Source organism: Tachypleus tridentatus, chromosome 13 (assembly GCF_004210375.1).
Source record: "Tachypleus tridentatus isolate NWPU-2018 chromosome 13, ASM421037v1, whole genome shotgun sequence".
NCBI classification, from domain to species: domain Eukaryota; kingdom Metazoa; phylum Arthropoda; class Merostomata; order Xiphosura; family Limulidae; genus Tachypleus; species Tachypleus tridentatus.
The window spans coordinates 62,412,818-62,433,973 of NC_134837.1; the positions used below are offsets into that span (position 1 = coordinate 62,412,818).

Here is a 21,156-nt window from a genome sequence, read left to right on the forward strand (position 1 = left end):
GAAAGTCCTCCAATAGATGTACCCGAATGATGTGTGTGTCTGTTATACTTTACAGTTACCTGTATGGTACCTTACATATCAAGGTTCTGAGTAGTAGATGTACGTGTACGATGTGTGTATCTGGTATACTTCACAATTATTCCTTAGGTGTGTCACTAAATAATGAATATTTAACTTTGTAAATCCTCAAACTTACCACTGGAAGGATGTTACAAAGCGACAAGATGCCCATACCTACTCGTAATTCTCATATAAGAACGTCATAGTGTTATTGAAGAGAGCACTTAGCTAGTACCAAAACCTCTGTTACAAGTCTGTGACACATGTTGTGTTTCAGAGCCAATGGTCTCGCCAGATCAGTCAAACTACATCTGCAGATCGGAAGTGTAACAGTTCAGATTATTACAAGTTCCTCTGGTGACCAAATGGTTTATCACATAGTGTCTCTATTAAAGAAATATTCTTTTCCATTATCCTCCACTTACCCTTCGGTTTTCTCGATGCTCCGAAAATGGTATAGAAATTACGAATAACCCTATATGTTCACAGATCTCAATATACCATTTCACTCTCTCGATAAATGTGCGTTCATTTCGAACAACATATTTTTGTCAAATACGAAAAACCGAAAAGATAACTTAAAAGCACTCGATAGAGAAAGTTTTTGTTTTGTTTTTATCGCAAGCTTACTTGTTTTCCTGAAATACAAATTACTTTTCAAATGTATCACAATAATATCTCTTTAACCGTATCATTAAAAGTGTTTGTTTTTCATTGTAACTCGCTGTTTTTATTTTTTAAGATTTGTGTGATTTATAAGTTTTATAAACGCTCTTCCAGTTCTGTGCAATTATATTTTAATTATCTTGGCTTTCGTGCATGTTTGTAATTAATTAAACTTACAATAAGTACGCTTACAAGCGTTAAATATTAGGTTTAGACCCAATAATTGGACTTTGAATATTGTTTGTATCTCTAAGACACTAACATTTTTTTTACAAAGTCTGTGATACCCATCGTTAAGCCTTCACGAAAACGTTTTGTTTTCTAAGGTTCGTTACGGCTTATCGAGCACGTGGTGCATGGAAAATATAATCATCCATTTACAGCATTAAAAAAGCTAATTAGAAACAAAACCGTTGTGTTGTTTTGTTTTGAACACAGTCTTAATATTTTTTTATATATATATATTCTTACTACTAATGATGTGTTGTTTTTTTTTAAATTTAAGACAGTTATTAGAATATTAGCATACATGCAAGTAAATGAACGTTAAACAAATTTTATTTTCATGTTTTTGTCGATATATTTTTCCTACTTCTCGCATTTTCAAATGCATCCATAAATTAAGGCATTCAAATTATTAATTAATTAAAGATCAAGATAACTAAGTATAATTTGTAAATTGAAATGAAACTGCAGTTATTTACAAATGACTTAAACAGACTCATTAAAATATAAATTAAATTATAGAAAACTAAAACTTCGCCTAGTCAACTTCGAATCCCCGTTACACCAAACATGCTCGCCCTTTCAGACATTATAACGTGACGGTCAATTTGTTGGTAAAAAGAGTAGCTCAAGAGTTGACGGTGGGTGGTGAAGGCTAGCTGCCTTCCCTCTAGTCTTACACTGCTGAATTAGGGACAGCTAACGCAGATAGCCCTCGTGTAGCTTTGCACGAAATTCAAAAAAATAAATAAACTGCGTTATTCTTCCTTTATCTGTTCTGAACTTGGTTAAATAACTTTTGAGATGAAAATCTTATTACGTGTACAGTTGTTTTTTTAGAATAAAAAGCTTTCTGTTGAAACAAAAGAACGTATATTTTAACTTCATAAACGCTTAACAAATAACTAGTGTAGGGTGCCAAAAACGTCACACAAAGGGTGCGAATATAACATAAAAAGGTTTTGGATCTGAATCGATAAGCCTGAAGCAAAATAACATAAATGTTACAAGTGCCTTTTTAAACAATATGAAAACTTCACATCTGAGAGAAAACCCTTAATTTTTCTCTTTGTTAGTACATGGATTAAAATATAGGACTGGCCCTGAAGTGGCGCTGTAGTAGGTATTCCAATTTTCTTATAAAAGTAGATAACGATATGGACGCGTTGATGGAAAAGTTTGTAAACCATTAAAATAATTTTCTTTTACAAAAAAAAGTGCGATTCATTAATCAAATGTTCAATATATCGTGTCTGTACTGCGTTACTGTGTACAACTCTGAAAACAATTTGTCGTGCCAGACCATTATGAATTGATTTTGGATTAATTGACAAATATCGTGTGCGCCATGTGTTCCAGTGATATCTAATAAACAACGTATAAAACCAGTTCTATGAGGCACTAGACTCAAAAAAGTTATACGCGCGTCTTGCCTGGGATTTGTACTTATACTTGAGTTTATTTCAGAGGCCTAACGTGCACCAAACAAGTCTCAACCTATGATTTCTACATATATATATTTTGAAGCTAATTTTCTTTCACATAATGTGATTTGAAATTCCTTATCGAATAATTTTTAGGCCTCCTATTAATTTTGGAAACAGTACTAGGTTCCGTGAAATCATATCTTGCTTACACGTGACACATTTGACCTCTAGATATTCACTAACATCGTGCTATTCAAAAACAAATATGCTGTGTAGTTAGTTCAATGCTTTGTTTTGTTTTGGGAATTTCGCACAAAGCTACTCGAGGGCTATCTGTGCTAGCCGTCCCTAATTTAGCAGTGTAAGACTAGAGGGAAGGCAACTAGTCATCACCACCCACCGCCAACTCTTGGGCTACTCTTTTACCAACGAATAGTGGGATTGATCGTCACATTATACACCCCCACGGCTGGGAGGGCGAGCATGTTTAGCGCGACGCGGGCGCGAACCCGCGACCCTCGGATTACGAGTCGCACGCCTTACGCGCTAGGCCATGCCGGGCCTAGTTCAATGCAAGTGTGAGCTTTCAATTCTCTTTTTGTTACCATGCCCCTCTAACTTAACCTGTCCACTCACTGAACCTTATATTATGCTTAAATATTGTACAATATATTTACATTATAATGTATAGACACTTTATGTCGAATATAAGGCAAAAAACTTATAGAATAGCAACAGTTTCGTTGAACTCAAAAAACTGGACTCATAAACAACCATTTACTGTCAACATTTCTTTGGTTTAAAATTTGAACGTTACCGTTTATTTTGGAACAAAGCCATATTAGGCAAGTTGGTGTGTCAATCGAACATCAGGTTTGGCGTTGTATGTGGATGAACTTACCGCTTTCCCACCGGGAGGCTGAATGCCAGACGGAGTTGATGCTGGTCTGGAATACGGTACGTCTTGTGCCATCTTAAGAACTATAGTAATTCACGTAAAACGTTTTTTTTTTAGCATTTCTTGTTCGTTAAATATCCTGACTAGTTAGTTTTGATTAGTTCTCATGAATTTTTGATAGAAAATCTACATCAATTTTTAATCATGACGAAAGTTTGTGGATGCAAAATTCATTGCTAAAATTAAACCTAGATGATGAACATCTTTTAATATGGGTGGTAAAACTGCATGATTTTTCTGCAAATCAATAGGTAGTAAGGGTGAATGTTTTTGGTGCAAATTAATTATATATATATATATATATATATATATTTTGGGGGGAAGTAAGTCAGATATTTAGCAGCAAAGTAGTCGCTGACAAATATTGGGTGAAAACATTCGATTTCACAGCAGACCCCTTGAATGAAACATTCCCAAATAAGTGTCAAGCGAAACACCTTTTTTTTATACAAAAGCATCCAAAGTACACATTTTACTACATCTATATTATTATGTTATTTTAACTCAAATTGTTATATTTTAGTGCTATCTATTATTGGCCCCTTTTCTTCAAATACAAGTTATACAACACATTGAAATCAGTCTCAAATGCGTGCGAAGTTATCTTTTTTTTTGCGTTTCTAATTTCAATTTACCTGCCCCCTCACATCACTGTATAAAGTTCCCAACTTGACTGAATATGTTCAGCCACTTTTCAATGATGTCTTAAGTAATATGTTATGCAAGTCATAAAAACCTGGGATGAACTAATCATTCACCATCTGAAACAGTTAAGGTCTCTACAAACGAAGCAATCTTGGCAAGAATTTGGTTTTTTTTTTTAAATCTTTATGTTCCAAAATGATCTTCAGGGTCTCAGGATGTTCAGAAATTTTGTTTTTTCTTCACCTCGAACCTTTATCTCTTTCTATTTTTGCAAAAAAGTAATGAAGCATCTCAGTTTTGTCTCAGGAAAATACTGTCTGTTATAAATGTTCAGTCATTATTATGTATCAGACCTTTTTTTTTGCGAGTTCAGCTGGTTAACAAAACGAAATTCACAGATGTTGAAGAAAAAATTAATTTAATCTACAACACAAATACAATGCATATTTAGATTATCTTTTCTAACATATAAAACACTTCTGTTTCTGAGGACAAAGATTTTATTTCTACAGAACAGTTGTATTTTCTTGAAGCACGTCAAGAAACACAACATATTTTGTCATACTGTCAAAGAGCATTCAGTTCTTGTTGTTTTGATTATGTGTTTGTTTTGAAGCATTCAAGATAAGACAGTAAAAATCATAATAGATCATACAGGATAAAAAAGTATGTGGATATCCTTCATGGTAACTGAGGGCAATTTTTCTAGAATTAATTTAAACATAACTTATTTATTAAAAGTTAATATATTCAAAGGTTTCTGATACTGCAGTGGACAAAAAGTGGAAGGTAAACATTTCATTGTTCTAAATAATAGGAAGCTTTTAAAAGATTGTCATAAACTATACATACATAACATGAAAAATACATACTGAAGTTGTGGTCAACTTGCTTTAAATTAGAAACATACATAAATAGTTGAGAATGGGGTAAAGATAACAATGAAGGGACATTCAAACAGTGCAGTTCAAGTAGACCATTTGTAAACAATTTCTCTCTAATTTAAGGTGATATTGGCCTACTGATGAAGAAAGTCATAAATGTACATCCTGCATTGACCAGGAAACTATCATACTTTCAATTAGTCTTGAAAAATTTAAAATGAGCAATAAAAAGGATGGGGAGGGGTTCACAAATAAAATATAATAACTTGAAAAACAGGAATTATTATCAGTACAATCAGGAATGTACAATATTATTCCTTAAGAGATAGCAAGGGAATGTTTCAGCTGGAGTGATTACTGATATTTCTTATTCTGACTCTTTAAACAGTTTCAGTAAATTACCAGAAGGTCTCCTGACAATTACAGATGCATAAGGAACACTTAGGTCTATTGATGATTGGTTGATTATTACACACACACACACACACACACACACACATACACACAAAAGAAAACAAACTTTTATCTAACATATAATAGTTGCAACTTAAAAATAAAAAAAGGATTTCCATTGTTTTACCATCTCCAGCATGGATCATAAATGTGTATGCATTGAATAATAATGATAAATAATAATTCTAAAGACAATTTACCTTTAGGAGCTTTTACATATGTTTATGATAAAAACAGTTTCTAGTCATGTTAATATTTCTATTTGTTATTCTACTCTTTCACACCAGAAACATTGGTCATGGGAGGGTTCTGACTAAAAGGAAGGATAGAAAAATAGAGCCAGTCTCTAGGTAATTTTTTTTGCTCTTTGTTTTTTACAAGAATCTTCCACCATTGTGATAAAATCTGAAAAAAATGAAGTAACTTACTAAAACTGATCTTAGGCAGTTGTATGAATAATTCTATTATTATTGTACTCGCAATTTCTTATTGGCTGGTTCTTTGGGTGCCTCAGTTTCACTAACTTTGGGTTTTTCTTCAACTTCATCACTTAAAATGAAACTGTCGAGATTTGAATCTTCAGACTTTTCTGGACAAGTATCAACTGAAGAGATTTTGGAATCATGGCTGTCATCTCCTGGCTCTTCATAGTTGTTATCTGGCTCCTTGTTGACAACAGCATCTGCTGGTGTTTGGTCATCTAGTTTTTCATCATGCTGGTGACTATTTGATTTACCATTAGGAGTGGCAGGGTCTTCATCTACTTTTACCATAGGCATTCCTTCCAGCAGGGAAGGTTCAAGCTCTTTTGCCAAATAGTGGGTCCACAAGGTAAGCTCTACCTTATGAGGAGTCCATTTGCCTGCAGAGCCTGCCAAGAATCAAAAATAGGTAAAAGCTGGAAAATGCTGATAAGGCATAATACTTCAGATTTATAACAGCACAATCATAAAAACTGAGGATTAAGTAGAAAAAGAAATTAATACTTTCAACAGATTCATACATATGTGACTATAAAAATGAGAGTTTGTAGTTAATACTTATTTATTAGTTGCTCTATGGTTCATTGTATAGTGACTACAGTGGAAAAAGCATATTGTTCAAGTGGTATGTACTTGAATATAAATTTCATTCAAGAATTAAGTTAGTGAAGGTTTTTATGTATAAAAGTAAGATCTGAAAAAATTTAGAACTAAGATTGTACAGGATTCAAATTCAAATTTTTGAGTTACAATCAAATGGTCTAATGAATCAAGCTCAGGTTTTGAGCTTAACATCACAACCAAACTTTATTTTATTAATTTGTTAAGACTGAAATGGGCACAACTCTCAAGCTATGCTAATCAGTCTTTAAAGTTATGAAACTAACAGAGTGAATTTTGTGTTAAATGTGCCAAGTTCATGCTTTGAAATGAACAGGAATAACTAAAAGAAAAAATGAACAAAGAATATGGCTTGAACTTGAGCATTTGCCAGTTAACAGAGCATTCTAATGAATTAAACAGTTCTAATAACCTATCTAATCAGTTACTCATGAGCATAAAGTTGTTCTTTCAAAGGATCACCAAGATAACAGTAACGGCTATAGAAAGAAAAAAAACAGATTACACTGTGACACTGTAGCTGCAAGTTATATACAGAAAACATTTACTTTAATAGCATTTTTTAAAAGTATAACATTTATTTTCATCATTTTAACTTGTTAACTATCTGGTAGTGCCTCAGATAACTAGAAATCTTTACTAAAATCCTTTCAAACAACTATAAATCTTCAATTATTTCAAACAACTAAAAATATTCTCTACAATCCTTTAAGAAGGAAAAAAAGGACCCTAAACTCGAGCTCTTGGTTAAGTTGATTACTTCAAGAAAATAAAGAATATCTAGAATTTCCTTTAGAGTGAATCGAGTGTTAAACTTAATTAATGAAGCAGATGGTTCTTTAAAACAAAACTCCACACATGGAGTGTTTATTGTATTGTAAATAAGTAAATATTAATTTGGATCAGCATCAATAGAAAAAATATACACATAAAACTTACTTTAGAAGAAAAAGAAAAGTATAATGGAATTCTCTCAGATGTAATAATAAGAAAGGGGGATTGCAATTTGTAACCACATGGAAATATAAACAAATGTGTCTAACCTAGTATTCGCTTTTATTATTTTACACTTGTAAAAACACGTGTAAATACCTTTATGACCATCTGGAATGACTGCCACCAGTAATACATAGTATAAACATGGTGTCCACACCAAGGGCAAAATGAAATTCCCCAATTTCCCCCTGACCTTTTCCTGATCAAAATTTAACAATAAATAGATAATATATAATGTTAAAATCGATATACAATTACAAACATTTTTAATTCAAACCAGTCTCTGGCTTACCTCTAAAATATCCATAGTAATTACTACCTCAATCTCAAGAGCGTACCATGCTTTGAAAATCCATAGTTTTACAATACTAAAACTATTAATCTGATTATGCTGTTAGGTTCTTTTATCTTTACAGTTTGTTTTTATTCATTCCAGCTCCTAACATCTTGTTTGTGACTTGGCAAATAGCAAGTTTTTCTAATATATGATTCAGATTTGTTTGTTTGTTTTAATTTCATGCAAAACTACATGAGGACTGTCTGCACTAGCCCTCCCTAATTTAGCAGTGAAAAACTAGAGGGAAGGCAGATAGTCATCACCACCCATTGCCAATTCATAGGGTACTCTTTTACAAACGAATAGTGGGAACAATTACCACATTATTACGTCCCCATGGATGAAAAGGCAAGCATGTTTGGTAGAACACGGATTTGAACTCAAAACTCTCATATTGCGACTCAACCACCCTACCATCTGGTCATGCCAGATCCATTTTTCAGATGTCTGATGTATTATATTATAGATTATTAGATAAAAAAGGATATATTCAGTTATTTGGTGATGCTATTTCTACACAGATTCATACATAACATATAGTGCTGTATTCTCAGAAACCTTTATATGCCTCAAATCATCAGTTACTCTTAATGATTTACTTGATGTTTTCCAAAACTTATTATTATTTACAACTCACTAATATTATACATCTTCATACAAGTTTATTTTTACTTTCATTGGTATTAAACTATCTGTTCCTTGAAGATGCTGCCTGCTCACAACTCATGCCTATGGTGTACTGCCCATCATGAATTTGTGTGCTATAAACAATACTTAGTGGTGTATATTTTAAAACAAAATTACTGATAAATTGTTATTTCAAACAGTTATTATTTACAATAACTGAGTACGTACAAGTACAGATATGAAATGAATATAACTCACCAAAACTATCTAGATTTGTTATCTTTAAATTCTTAGGCTTTATCAAAACAATCAAATTTTGTTTTAAACATCTTTTGAACATGCCAATGCTCTATTATATCCATGATTACTGACTTGATGGTTGTCTTATTAATGCACTAAAATTTTGAAGATGAAAAAATATCTAATGGAAAACAGCCTATCTATAAATAGTAAATTGTTAGGTTTTTAGGCTGTAGTAAAACAGTTCTCCATTACCTTGCTTCAGGAAGATGAGATGAAACCTTATCTAGAGCCCTTACATTCCAATTAAGTGGGAACCTTCCTGTTATTTACATAACCTATTAAGGCCACCTTCATGCTTCGTGACAACTAATGATGAACAAAATAATGCTTATGCACATTTTATGTATAATGATATGATAAATAAGCTGTGAGTAACCTGTATGTGGTGTTTATGCACTAATGATAATTTACGTTTTCATCATCTGTATCCAAGAAGCTTCAATGAACCACAGGATATTCAATGATTTTTTCCATATTTTTTCCTGCTAAATGAACTTTCCATGATGTTTCCAGCAGGATAGACAAAATATAAAGTTGAGTGACTTTTCCAAGTGGCATAACTTGTGGGAACTGTGCTTAATGTATAAATTTAATTTACTAATAAGATACTAGAAAATATGTTAGATTTTGCTTCTTTCCTCTCAGCATTTAGATGTAAGCTTCAAAAACAAATACAAAATTAATATTTCATCATATTCTCAGCTAAGTAATTAATGAGAAACAAAACTCAGAGAGGAAACAAATATTTTTAAAGAAAAAAACACTATACTGAATAGACTTAGTTTTACTTTCATTAGAAACTACTTAAATTACAGAAACGGGTAAAATATAACGTACGTACCACTGCAACAAAGTGAAACATTACATTTGAATTACAAGTAATTTTCTAAATTACCACACTTAAAAATGAGTGAATAAATTAAACTGTAAAACATTCTATCTAATGACACTCCTTAAATAAATATTTACACATGCCAAGGTAGAATGTAAAAACAGGAAATTATACAGTTTAACCATGCTTATTAAACCTACAAGTTAATTTAAAAAATTGTTGCTCTCATTATAATAAAATGTGCATACTAAAATTATTTTATCACCAGATGGCTTTTCATTGTTATAATTTCCATCAGTTAAATAGATATACTTTATGAATGTGCATTGCTCCTGGTAAAAATACAAACTGAAATAGTGAGAGCCACCTGAATTATTATTTTGCCAACACAACCCAATTTCATTAAAAAACACTCCTGTTACTTTTTGTTTCCAAATTTTTCACTGTTTTTGTGATAAATAACTAAAAAAAAACTTCTGAAGAAAGGACTCAATGTTTTAGTTAAGTTACTTAAATTGAATCATTTAAGAATTGAAAGACACTTAGGGCTAGCACTTAATAACTGTTTCCATGACACAAGTGGATGGGCATAGTTACACGTTCTCCATGGATGGGATGCCAATCCATTGCAGGTTAATCCCCAGCTATTAATATCAGTTGGTATCTATTTTATGAACAAGTAGATCAAAGTACATTTTGGATAAAATGCCTTGTTCACATACACAATGACAAGGAAGAAGCAAACTTTAACATGCAACCAGGTAATTCACTGTTTAAGTATATATCATAATTATTCCTGCTAGGAAATAATTAAATTCACTCTTAACTAAAGGTTATGGAATATAACATCTCGTTTCTTTTACTTTTCATGGTTCATGCATTTCAAAGCTTTAAGTACTAAAATCTGAATATCTTAATTATAATGAATTCTGGGAAATTCAAATTAGTCATTAGATTTTTATACCTTTTGTAATATGAAAAAAAAGTACAGTAATATTTTAGCATAATACAATCAAACAAGTCCTAATTTGATACTAAACAACTTGATATCTACTGATACTACCTAACTCTTTTAATTTGCTTTTCTTTTTAAACACAGTTTTTAATTGTTATCAAAATATAAATTCCAAATTATATAAATTGTACACAATCACTCATTAAAAACGTGTGAAACTTAAACACATAAAACTACAGAAATTATTACATTTTAAAATGTAACCAAAGATCTTCCTCACTAGCTTTCCATAACAAATTGAACATATTTTTAATTAAGCCACCAGCTTCTTTTCATCTCACAGCCAACTTCATTTTCCAAAAAGGTATAATAAGTCGTCTCAATTAAAGCTTTTATTAAGTGTTTCATGCCATTACATTGAATTTGGTGCAAATTTATTTTTCAAAATATAAAATTCCAAAATTAATTTGCATTAACAAATAAAACAGAAGTTAACACAAATTTTTGAAACTCACATATTACCTACTTGCAGGTTAAATGTGTATGATGCTGTTATGTGACATGCTAAAGTAAAGAATAAAGCTGTTCGTTTGATAAAACAAAAATTCAAGAACATTTACACAAGTTGTACTTAGTTATAATTTATGGAAGAGTTCAAAACACCTTGTTTCATAAATAAATGACTTAGAAAAGACTCAAGATAAATTAATAATTGTGATATCTGTCACAATTTAACAATTTTGTACAGGTAGGTAGGTATTTCATGTTTATTAGCACAAAGCTACTAGGCTATCTGTGCCAAACAATATGTAGTACACTATAACGGTATATGGAAATGAAGGTAGAAATACTTAAAATATTTAAAATTAAGACCTGCCAGGAAGACTGAAGCATTAAGTTCAAACTTGCTGTCAGTCACATGAAGTTGGCCTTTTCAGTCTTGGGTTCAGGTCAAAATAAAATTAAAATGTATAAAAAAATCATGCTAAAACAGTATATAGTCCAATAAAAACCTTAAATTAAGTTAAAAAGACTAATGGCTCTTAAAAATGTAAAAACATTAGTGAGGTGGCCAGTATCACCTATGACATTGGCTAATGTCAAGGGCAAACCCACCTTAAAAACATGTTTAAAATGGCGTCGTCATTCTTAGTTGTAATGACGGCATGATAATAAAATATGTACGATTATGACTCAAGTACCACACAGACCACATATTGGTGCATTAATACCACATAAAAGGAAGTGGTGAGTTAAAAAACTGTTAGCAATGCGTAGCCTAGCCAAAACAACTTCCTACCTTCGATCTTTACAGAAACAAGATGGCCAAAGAGCTAAAGAAGGCTTGATTTGAAAAAGCTTACAATTTTTTACAGTACTGAATAAAAGTGTTAGGACAAGAGTATATATTGTCATTCTTTCTACTTTATAAAGCTAATTCTTCCATGTCATTGCAGAATGTAAATTTCAAAACTATGATAATGTTTCACTGATTCATGTTGAGAATACTTATTTTTTGGAATTCCAATATACTTGGTACCAAGGACATCTCATAAGGGTTTTGCTTTAATGAATATATTGACCAAATTTAGGGTCTGCATGGTACCCCATGCAGTGTCTTAATTATATAGAAAGAATCTAGCAAGGAGCTAGTGTATGTTACCAGTATATGCTAGAAGATATTAATATAATAGCACTCCAGAAATAAACCTTGATAAAAACAGTGTTTAACACTATATATTAAGTTTTGTTGTCATGTCACGACTTAAAACGCATAGAAAATTATCACCAGAGTAAAGGGTTCACATAAAAGGTTTGTGATGCACGTTGGACTCTCCAATAAATCACTGCAGACTTGAAATGCTCCCTAGATATCATCAAGTACACCTTAGATGAAACAGGTAAATTTAAAAATAGAAAAGTAAGAGGCAGAACATGCATCTCGTTACACCTGGTATGGGTATTAAAACTTTTATTGATAAGCAGAGAACAATGTTTCGACCTTCCGGGGTCATCTTCAGGTTAATAAAAAAAGACGTGCCCAACAATGGTCAATTGCAAACTCTCTTTACTTATCAATAAAAGTGTTAATACCCATACCACCCGTTCTGAGATACATTTTTATTTCAAGTGGGTTACTCGTCATCAAGAATTAAGAGGCAGAACACCTAAACTCATTGATACTGATATCAAGTATCTTTGTTTATCTAGCCTTCAGGACAGGGGAGAAACTGCTACTGATCTTAAGCAAGAGATAAACAACTGTGTACCAAATGACAAAAAAGGGTACAGACCTACAGTATCAAAAAGACTCAATGAGAATGGAATATTTGGCAATGTAGCAATTAAATAACATTTACTTCACTCTTCAAATACGGTCAAGAAACTGAAATTTGCTAAAATGTACAAAAATTGGAATGTTGATAATTGGAAAAAGGCATTATAGATGGACGAGTCCAAATTTGAAATATTTGATTCAAAACATAGATTGCATACCCAGTAGTAGAATGTTGAATGATACTTACCTCAATGCATAGAAGCATGACGGAGGTAGTGTGATGGTTTGGGGGTGTTTTAAGGCTGAAGTAACAGGACTTGTTTACAGAATACATGAAATAATGGACCAGCACAAGTACTATCAGATACTAATCTGTCACGGTATACCCAATTGTTTGCCTATTCTTGATAAAGGATTCTAGTACCAAGTATAAATGATCCTAAATGCTCATTCAACCTATGAAGAAATTACTTAGCTAAGAAAGAAGCTGCTGGAGTCATTCAAATGATGCAATAGCACTCGCAGAGCCTCAATCTCAACCCAAGTGAACATATCTGAGATTTTGTAGATCAAAATGTTGACAAATCAAAAGTTTCTTTCAAAGAAACTTAAAAGGCTCGTATTAGAGACATTTGAAGCAAAATCCCAAATAACACTGTTTAATAATATGTTGCAACAATGCCTGAAAGACTGTCTGTAGTTATTAAAGCAAAAGAGATACAAAATATTAATTGTTTACTGGATTCAAGAACTTCCACTGAACATCTGTTCTACTACATATGAAGGTTACTAAAATGTTAATGTTCTACCTATGATTTATCTTCCATTGTTCTTTAAAAGTAGCCTGAAATCCAGGTTTTGACATTTTACTAACACCTTTTGCACAGTACTGTATTTTTGCCTAATATTCAGAGAATGTTAACCCTAACATAACAGGACAGATTTCTTGACTCACATTCAAACTTTTATTGAACAGCTAAATTATGAATTTATGTCATTAAATTTGATATCAGTCTGTAGATTATAATTCAAATTTTCCTATTATACATTTTTTCTTAATTTAAAAGTAAATATTTTAAAAAAACACCACCACCTAAACATCACTTTTTGTGTGTCACATGGTATGATGAATGCAGCACCAGTTCAAATTAGATGCTTGTGATGTCAAAATACAAAGTCTATGGTTTTGTATGAATTGGGAACTCAAGTTATTGATATTTAAAAGCTACAATATAAAATAAAAAACCTATCTTTTCTATGTGCTTTGACACGGTTAATGTAGTGAATCAAACACAGCAGGTCTGCTCACCTTCAATTTTTGAAAACAGTCACAGTCCCTTACATACACTTAATTCTATATATAACATGTGAATAACCAACTGAAAGCTCAGAATGTTCCACAACTAGTTTTTCTCAGCAATTTTCAAATATAACACTGTCATTTCTTTATTTTGAGACAAACCTTCAGGCTGATAAGTTGAGTCTTTTGCTTTTTCAAAATTTCATTTTTTTAGACCTAAATACAGCTCAGTTACTAAACTTGATAAATTATAATGGAATTCTAAAGCAGGTATCCATATAGCAATTTATGATTTTTGGTTATTAAATTGTGTATACAAAACCTAAAATACTTATTTCATTTCGCATTCTCTACATCCAAAATTCTATAAGGCTGAGCAACCTATGACAAGCTGCAACCGAGTACAAAGGACATAGCTATAAGATATAATTGTTTGCTATTACAATTTATTTACTGTTCTATGTTTTACAAAAAATAAGTTTAAAACTTATTTGTAAATATTAATAATGTGTATATATATATATATATATAATGTATTATAACTGAAATGTGACTGTTTTTTCCAAAATACCAATCCATTAAAACACAGACAAGAAAGGTCACATTGTATGAGTAAATATTATATTCTTGGATACAGTAACATGAGGTTAATGCACCACATCATTGTAATGACTATTAAGTGAAACAGCAATGAATGAAGGGTCAGTATAATAAAAATAATAAACATATATAACTGTATAATGTTATGACACTTGAGCTATTTAAATTAAACATTAGTGTTTTCAAATTATAATTTGTTGTCATTCTAGAAAGAAAAAAAAAATTATATTTATTTTCTAATCCTTTGTGGTGGTTACAAGATTGGTCAAATTTATAGAACATATAAAGAGATTCCAATTCTGAGATGGAAATAGATAAAATATGAAGCTTTTTCTTTAAACCATTTCATAATTATCTGGATTATAAATATTTCACATGTGAAATTTGAAAATATTCTGATGCATAAAAATATTTTTAATTTCATGATGAAAAAGTACTCAGCATGTTGAATGATTAACACTTTGAAAGAAAACAATTTATGAAAAAATCTTTAAAATATTTTAATACTTAATTCAAAAATTTGATACATTGTGTACAAAATCCTTGTACTATTTACCAATAGCCTGCAAAAGTTTGTAAACATATGCATACATTATCAAATATCACACTATAGTTACTCTCATGAATATTTATGTGGTTACGAGCTGGGTGGATTCTACCCAACCCATAATGAAAGGGTTAACATCTTACCCAAAAATTAAAATGTATTTCACATATAGTCACCTCTCCACATGTACATGTACCAAGCTTCTGAATTAAACACCCACTCCCTACATGTAATAATACTGAACTACTCTATAATGAGATCAGAATAAGACAACAGTCCTCCAAAAACAGACTGATGGCACACTCCCATGCACAGTATCCTCCTTGATTATCACATACACACTAAAATTTTCTTTATGATAAGGCTAGACACATGCTTGAATCAGAGAGCAAAGAGATGTGAGTACCTATCTAAAACACATTTCTAGGTGTGGAAAATGTCAATTTCCAAGATATTACTTGTGTATCCACATAACAAATAGCTAGAATCTCACATTGAAGTGGTGAAAGTATCAGTATGGATAAAGAGAATCAAAAGGATGATTTCCATTCTGATAATAAACTAATAGAAAGAGAAGAGTTGCAAAATGTGTCACCAAATAAGGGGAGAGGAAGAATTTACTGGAATCATAACATGGTGGGAGATTACACCTATTTTATGTATGGAATAGTCCCTACCTAATACAAGTGGTAGATAGCTATCCTCAAAACAACCTTCGGTTTGTTGCTGAAGTGTGACAAAGGTGAGTGGAATGGAAATACTGCTCTCCCATCCATATATCTCAGAGAATTGGCAGACATACTTTTTGTGCCCAGGGCAACAAGTTATACAGTACATGAGAAATACCTAATATACTTACCATAATAAGCTGGTGCTGAGACAAATCTACACCCTAAGGAGAATGCAAGACCCATCAAAATGGCTTCAATAATCAAATACAGTCCAGTTCTTAGCAGGCTGTGGTGGTCTGTGTTACAATTCCAGGTAGACACCCATACCATACTTCTGATATAAGGGTGTATCCACTTAGTCTCATATGAGTGAAATTACACTGACACTAAATGAGAATTCTCTGTATTAAACCCCCTAAGTTGCTTGGTTCTTGATAAGCAAGGGCTCCCCCACTCCCCTGAAAGACTGTGCAACTGGTTACTACAAACAGAAGCTGATGGCCAGGTGTGACTGCAGGGAACTACTTTGTGTATTTTGGTTTTATTTTAAAGAGAAGTATAGCTTGAAAAGTAAAATACAATAACTGCTAAAGCAGCCTTGCAGAAAGCCAAATCTCAACAGCAACATTAAGCAGGGGCACGTAAGCTTAACACTTTTATTATCCTTACTTGATGCAGACTTTGGGAGAAAGAAAGATGTATTCCCTGTGTGGAAACACCAGCCATGTGTTGGTTTCTACTGTCTCCAATATCTATTTACTTTGTACATTGAGATGGTTGTTTGTTTTGTTAAAGTTATGAGTAAAAGAAATCACAAACAACTCATACCTTTAGTACCTCTGGGAAAGATTGGAGAATGAAGAAACCTAGAAGCAGAAGAAATTGTAATGATGAATGATAAATATGGGACAAAGGTGTTGGAGTCATCTACATCCCTAAAGATGCTGTGAGATGATGAACTACATTAGAGGTAACATGAGAAAGGTGAAAGGTGTCATCATACACAGACGAATAAACACACCAGATGAGTTGATTAACTTGACCAAAAAATGTGTTTGTGTTTTTCTTATAGCAAAACCACATCAAGCTATCTGCTAAGCCAACCAAGGGGAATTGAACCCCTGATTTTAGCATTGTAAATCCAGAGACATACTGCTGTACTAATGGGGGGCTGACCAAAAAATATAGACACGAGAAGAATAGGAAACTCATGGCAAATAAAAAACAAAACAGACGATATCATATGTCTGAAAGAAAAAAAACAGTACAAGCAAGATAACAGCAAACTAACATGATCTGAAGTATCATACAGAAAATAAAGGACAAAACCTACATCACTCTTCTAAGCAGCTTAAGCCTTAGAGATAAAATCAACTTGTTAAAGTAAATAAGAATGTGAGAGACATAAAAGGCAAGTGACAATTAAAAGAAAATATTTTGCAAGAGTAACATGGTAGATAAAAGGTTTGAATGAGGACATACATATATATGTAAGAATCCCGAGTACTAAGCAGAGATTTTTGTCCACAGAAGGAATTACTCATGAAGATCAACTAAATAGATGGGTTTGGAAGAGATGTATAAGCACTGGAGAAAGAAAAGACATTGTTTATAGAAAAAAATGGAAGACTGTTAAAATAAATTGTATTGTAACTGACAATCACAAAAACGGAAATATCAAACTCAAAAATTAGATAAAAAAAAGGAAGTACAGTGAGAAGATGAAGATTTGAACAACTTGTGATGAAAAATTACAAGAATTGATGGCTTACAAAAGAAAGACAAATTGTCTATTCTGCAGTAACAACTCATATACCTTGCAAGGGACTGAACAAGAGCCACATGTGAAGATGAATGCATGGAATACTGTGATAAGAGATGATATCTGATGCTGAAATAAAAAGGGACCTTCAGGATGAAAAAGATAATGGCCCAAGGATCACTATAAATTGAAGAAGTAGAAACCATGACTGAACTGACCCAAAAGAGGTTATAAGAATAACCCAATAAGGAATACTGTGAGTTAAAGATTGCACATTGTCTGGAAACAAGTTAAATAGGAGGATAAGTATACAGAAATAGGGTGGACCAACTAAAACTCAAAGGGAATATCATCAGGGTCATGGAGTCTAGGATTGGAAGCCAAAAAGGTGAAATTCTTATGTACAGAGGAACCAGAAATGCTTTAATAAGACCACTCCCAAAGTGGGAAAAAATTAACAGAAACTCCAAATATAAGAAACATTCTGTCAGGATTCAGTCCAAGAGAGACAGCCAATCCACCACTAATTTTCACAGCTTCCAGAGTAAACAAACCAAAAGTCGTATATTGTTGTGAGCCTAAATGTAGAGCTTGAGAACAAAAATAAAAAGTCCCATGAGTGAGTGCCTCCTTGTTGATTGATTTAATAAATGACAGTCTAAATGTTAAAACTTATGAAAACAGGATGTCCAGACAACTGTTATAATAGATGTTGACATGCACACTGAACTTTCTACATTTCAAGTAACTGTGGTGTGGAAAACATACTCTACAGGAGACCACATACCTCAACTAGAGATATGTGTCCAAATACGTGTAAGAAGGGATAAGGGTGGAAGAGGGCTGATGCTCAGAGTCATGTTCAATATACTACAAAAGTGAGAGGTAAGGAAAGAGAGTGAATCACAAGATATAATCGAATTCACTAAAACATGACACTAAAGAACACATCTAGACAAAAAATGGGCAGACATCAGAGACAAGATCCTCCAAATTAAACAGGACCTTCTGCACAGTAAGAGAAAGAGAAATAAGAGCCTTGAAAAATGGAAACTCCATATGATGGAAATGTAAAGAAGGTTGAACCAATCCAAGAAAAAGGGATGATAAAGACTTCCAAATGAATTAGACACAGAACCAAAGACAATACTGACTTAGAAGTCTGACCAACCAACTCAAATAAGCAGACACCCAAATGATAATAGAAGTTATGAACAGAAGATGCCTCCCAGGACAGAGTTAGGAACATCAAATGTCTATATTGTGGTAGAAAAGCAGACCCAATAAATGAGTTCTATACATAAAACCCTCAAGACTGAAGTGTGAGACCAAAATAATAAAGATAGTCTCTGAGAAAAAATTTGCGAGATCCAAGGGTTTCCTGCAAATTGAGTCCACAGCTAGACAAAGTGTAAAAGTGAAAGGATGAAGAATTCCCTAAACAATAACATAAAAAACACACAAAAAAACACTACTGCAAGAAGGGTGCCATAGAGAGTTACCCAAGATAAAACTGAGAAAGTATAGCTTCAACAACAGCACATGTGAACAGTGGTTTAATGACTATGATGAATATTCCTGTCAAAGAAACCACTGAAGAACACGACCCAAAATCTCAAAGTGTGGTTAAGAGACGAAAAAACAGTAACAGAAGAAAAGATAACAATTATCTCAAACTGAAATTAATATAACAATCTGTATTTTCTTTTCCAAAATCAAGAGAAGAAAATTCAGAAAGATAATATTTCAAAGGTTACAGAAAAGTTGAAAACAGTGAGTGCAAAAATTTCACAATTCAAAATGAAATAAATAAATAGATACCGGAGTGCCAGGGGAGGGGGGAGCATTTGATACAGACGAAATGCTTAAAAGGATTGCCATGCATGGATGATGTACTGTCTCCTATTGATGGATGGCTATAGTCTAATGCTGATTACATCGTAGATTGATGTAGTACCTGTTATTATGTATAAATGTTGGAGTTCCATCTAAAAGCTTTACACATGTGCACAAACATTGACACAATTGTGCAAGGTATTAATGTTCTGTTCTATGGAGAGGTGAGTAGTAATTCTGTAAGTAATTTTTAATCCTGTTTTCATTTTAATTTTTTTTCTAACATCTATTATACTTTTATAATGGTTGAGACAATTTATAATCACAAAATTTTCCATAATTATTAACAGGTTTACATTTCATCATTTTGTACATAAACATACTGAATCCTTTGTGACGACTTACTTTGCTTATTCAGACGATCACAGCACTTCTTAATCTGTTCATTATAATTCAGATATTCTGCTACAGTATAGTCAGTTGCTTCAACACCTGGTGTTGACAACATACTTTCATCAGCCATGAATGCAACCTGTTCAGGATAACCTGCTGCCAAAATAGCTATAAAAATATAAATTAATATGTGAAAAAAAAAACTGTATTAGTACTTTATTAAATACTTTTGAATTTAAGTTTTACCTAACTATATTGTGAGTTATGAGCTAGGAAATATTTCAGGAGCATAAGGCTCAACTTCTTGTGGAAATTAGACACTACTTTTAAAAACCACATGAGCAAGCTTTACTTCTATTCACATAACTTGGTTGTTTTTGTAAGAACTAGCTTAATTTTCAGTAACACAAATAAAGAGAAAAATGTTAGTCAAAACATAATAATTCACTAATTTTTCATTTTTTTTCAAATGGATTTGTGAACAGGTTTTAACATTTGTACATAGTAAGTACCAAACTTTCTGTCAAAACCTGAATGATCATAGAAACAAAAATAACAAAATCAAAATATTCATTGACTTTTCAAAGTCTTCACTTTGACCATACAACCAGCTTTCAGCAAATTTCTAAATCTAAGTTACAATTTTGTGGAAATACAAGAATTATTATTAAAACCTCGCAAACCTGATGGTGTGCAATCATTGTAACACATCTATCAATTTACGAGTTGATAAGAATAATATATATAAATATGTATATAAATCTAAATTAAAAATGATAAGCACTCTAAATATTCATTGAATTATACAGCTGGGTTTTATTACTACCAGCCTGATTTATGGGACACTAAAATTGATGCAGCCTATAACAGATTATACTGATTTCAATTAATTGCTTTTACCTCTAACTTAAAGTTATTAATCAGTCAGCTATTCAAACAAAGTTTTAACCTACAGCTATGTTTCTCCAACCACTGATCCTTGGACTATCACCAGTATTTCACAATCACCTTGCCAGACCATTGGATTTCACAAAATGTGAAACAACAGAATATTCATATGTAAACTGCAATGATTTTCCATTGTATTTGTATTTTAGTGACCCATCATGACGTAGGAGACAGTGAACCAATCCCTAGTGTCAAAGAGGTTGAGAAATACTGGTCTAGAGAACCCTTCTAATATGCTATTAGAGAACATGAATGAGGTTTCAAATAGTCACAATAAACAGTAGATTACTGACTAAGTAAAGTAGATAATAAACTGATTTCATACAGCAAAGAATTTAACTAAATACAAG

At 32.2% G+C, this 21,156-nt stretch overlaps 1 protein-coding gene across 2 annotated transcripts in view; it reads right to left on the reverse strand.

Annotated features, from left to right (window-relative positions):
• Nucleotides 1–4,382: 4,382 nt before the first annotated feature.
• LOC143238894 (uncharacterized) overlaps nt 4,383–21,156 on the reverse strand; it is a 36,135-nt gene continuing 19,361 nt past the window's right edge. For both annotated transcript variants that reach the window (XM_076479522.1, XM_076479523.1), the window contains 2 exons: nt 19,871–20,026; nt 4,383–6,189 (listed from right to left, as the gene is read on the reverse strand). In XM_076479522.1, coding sequence (XP_076335637.1) covers nt 5,786–6,189; nt 19,871–20,026 — 560 coding nt within the window. In that variant the 3' untranslated portion in view covers nt 4,383–5,785. The remainder of the gene's footprint in view (nt 6,190–19,870; nt 20,027–21,156) is intronic.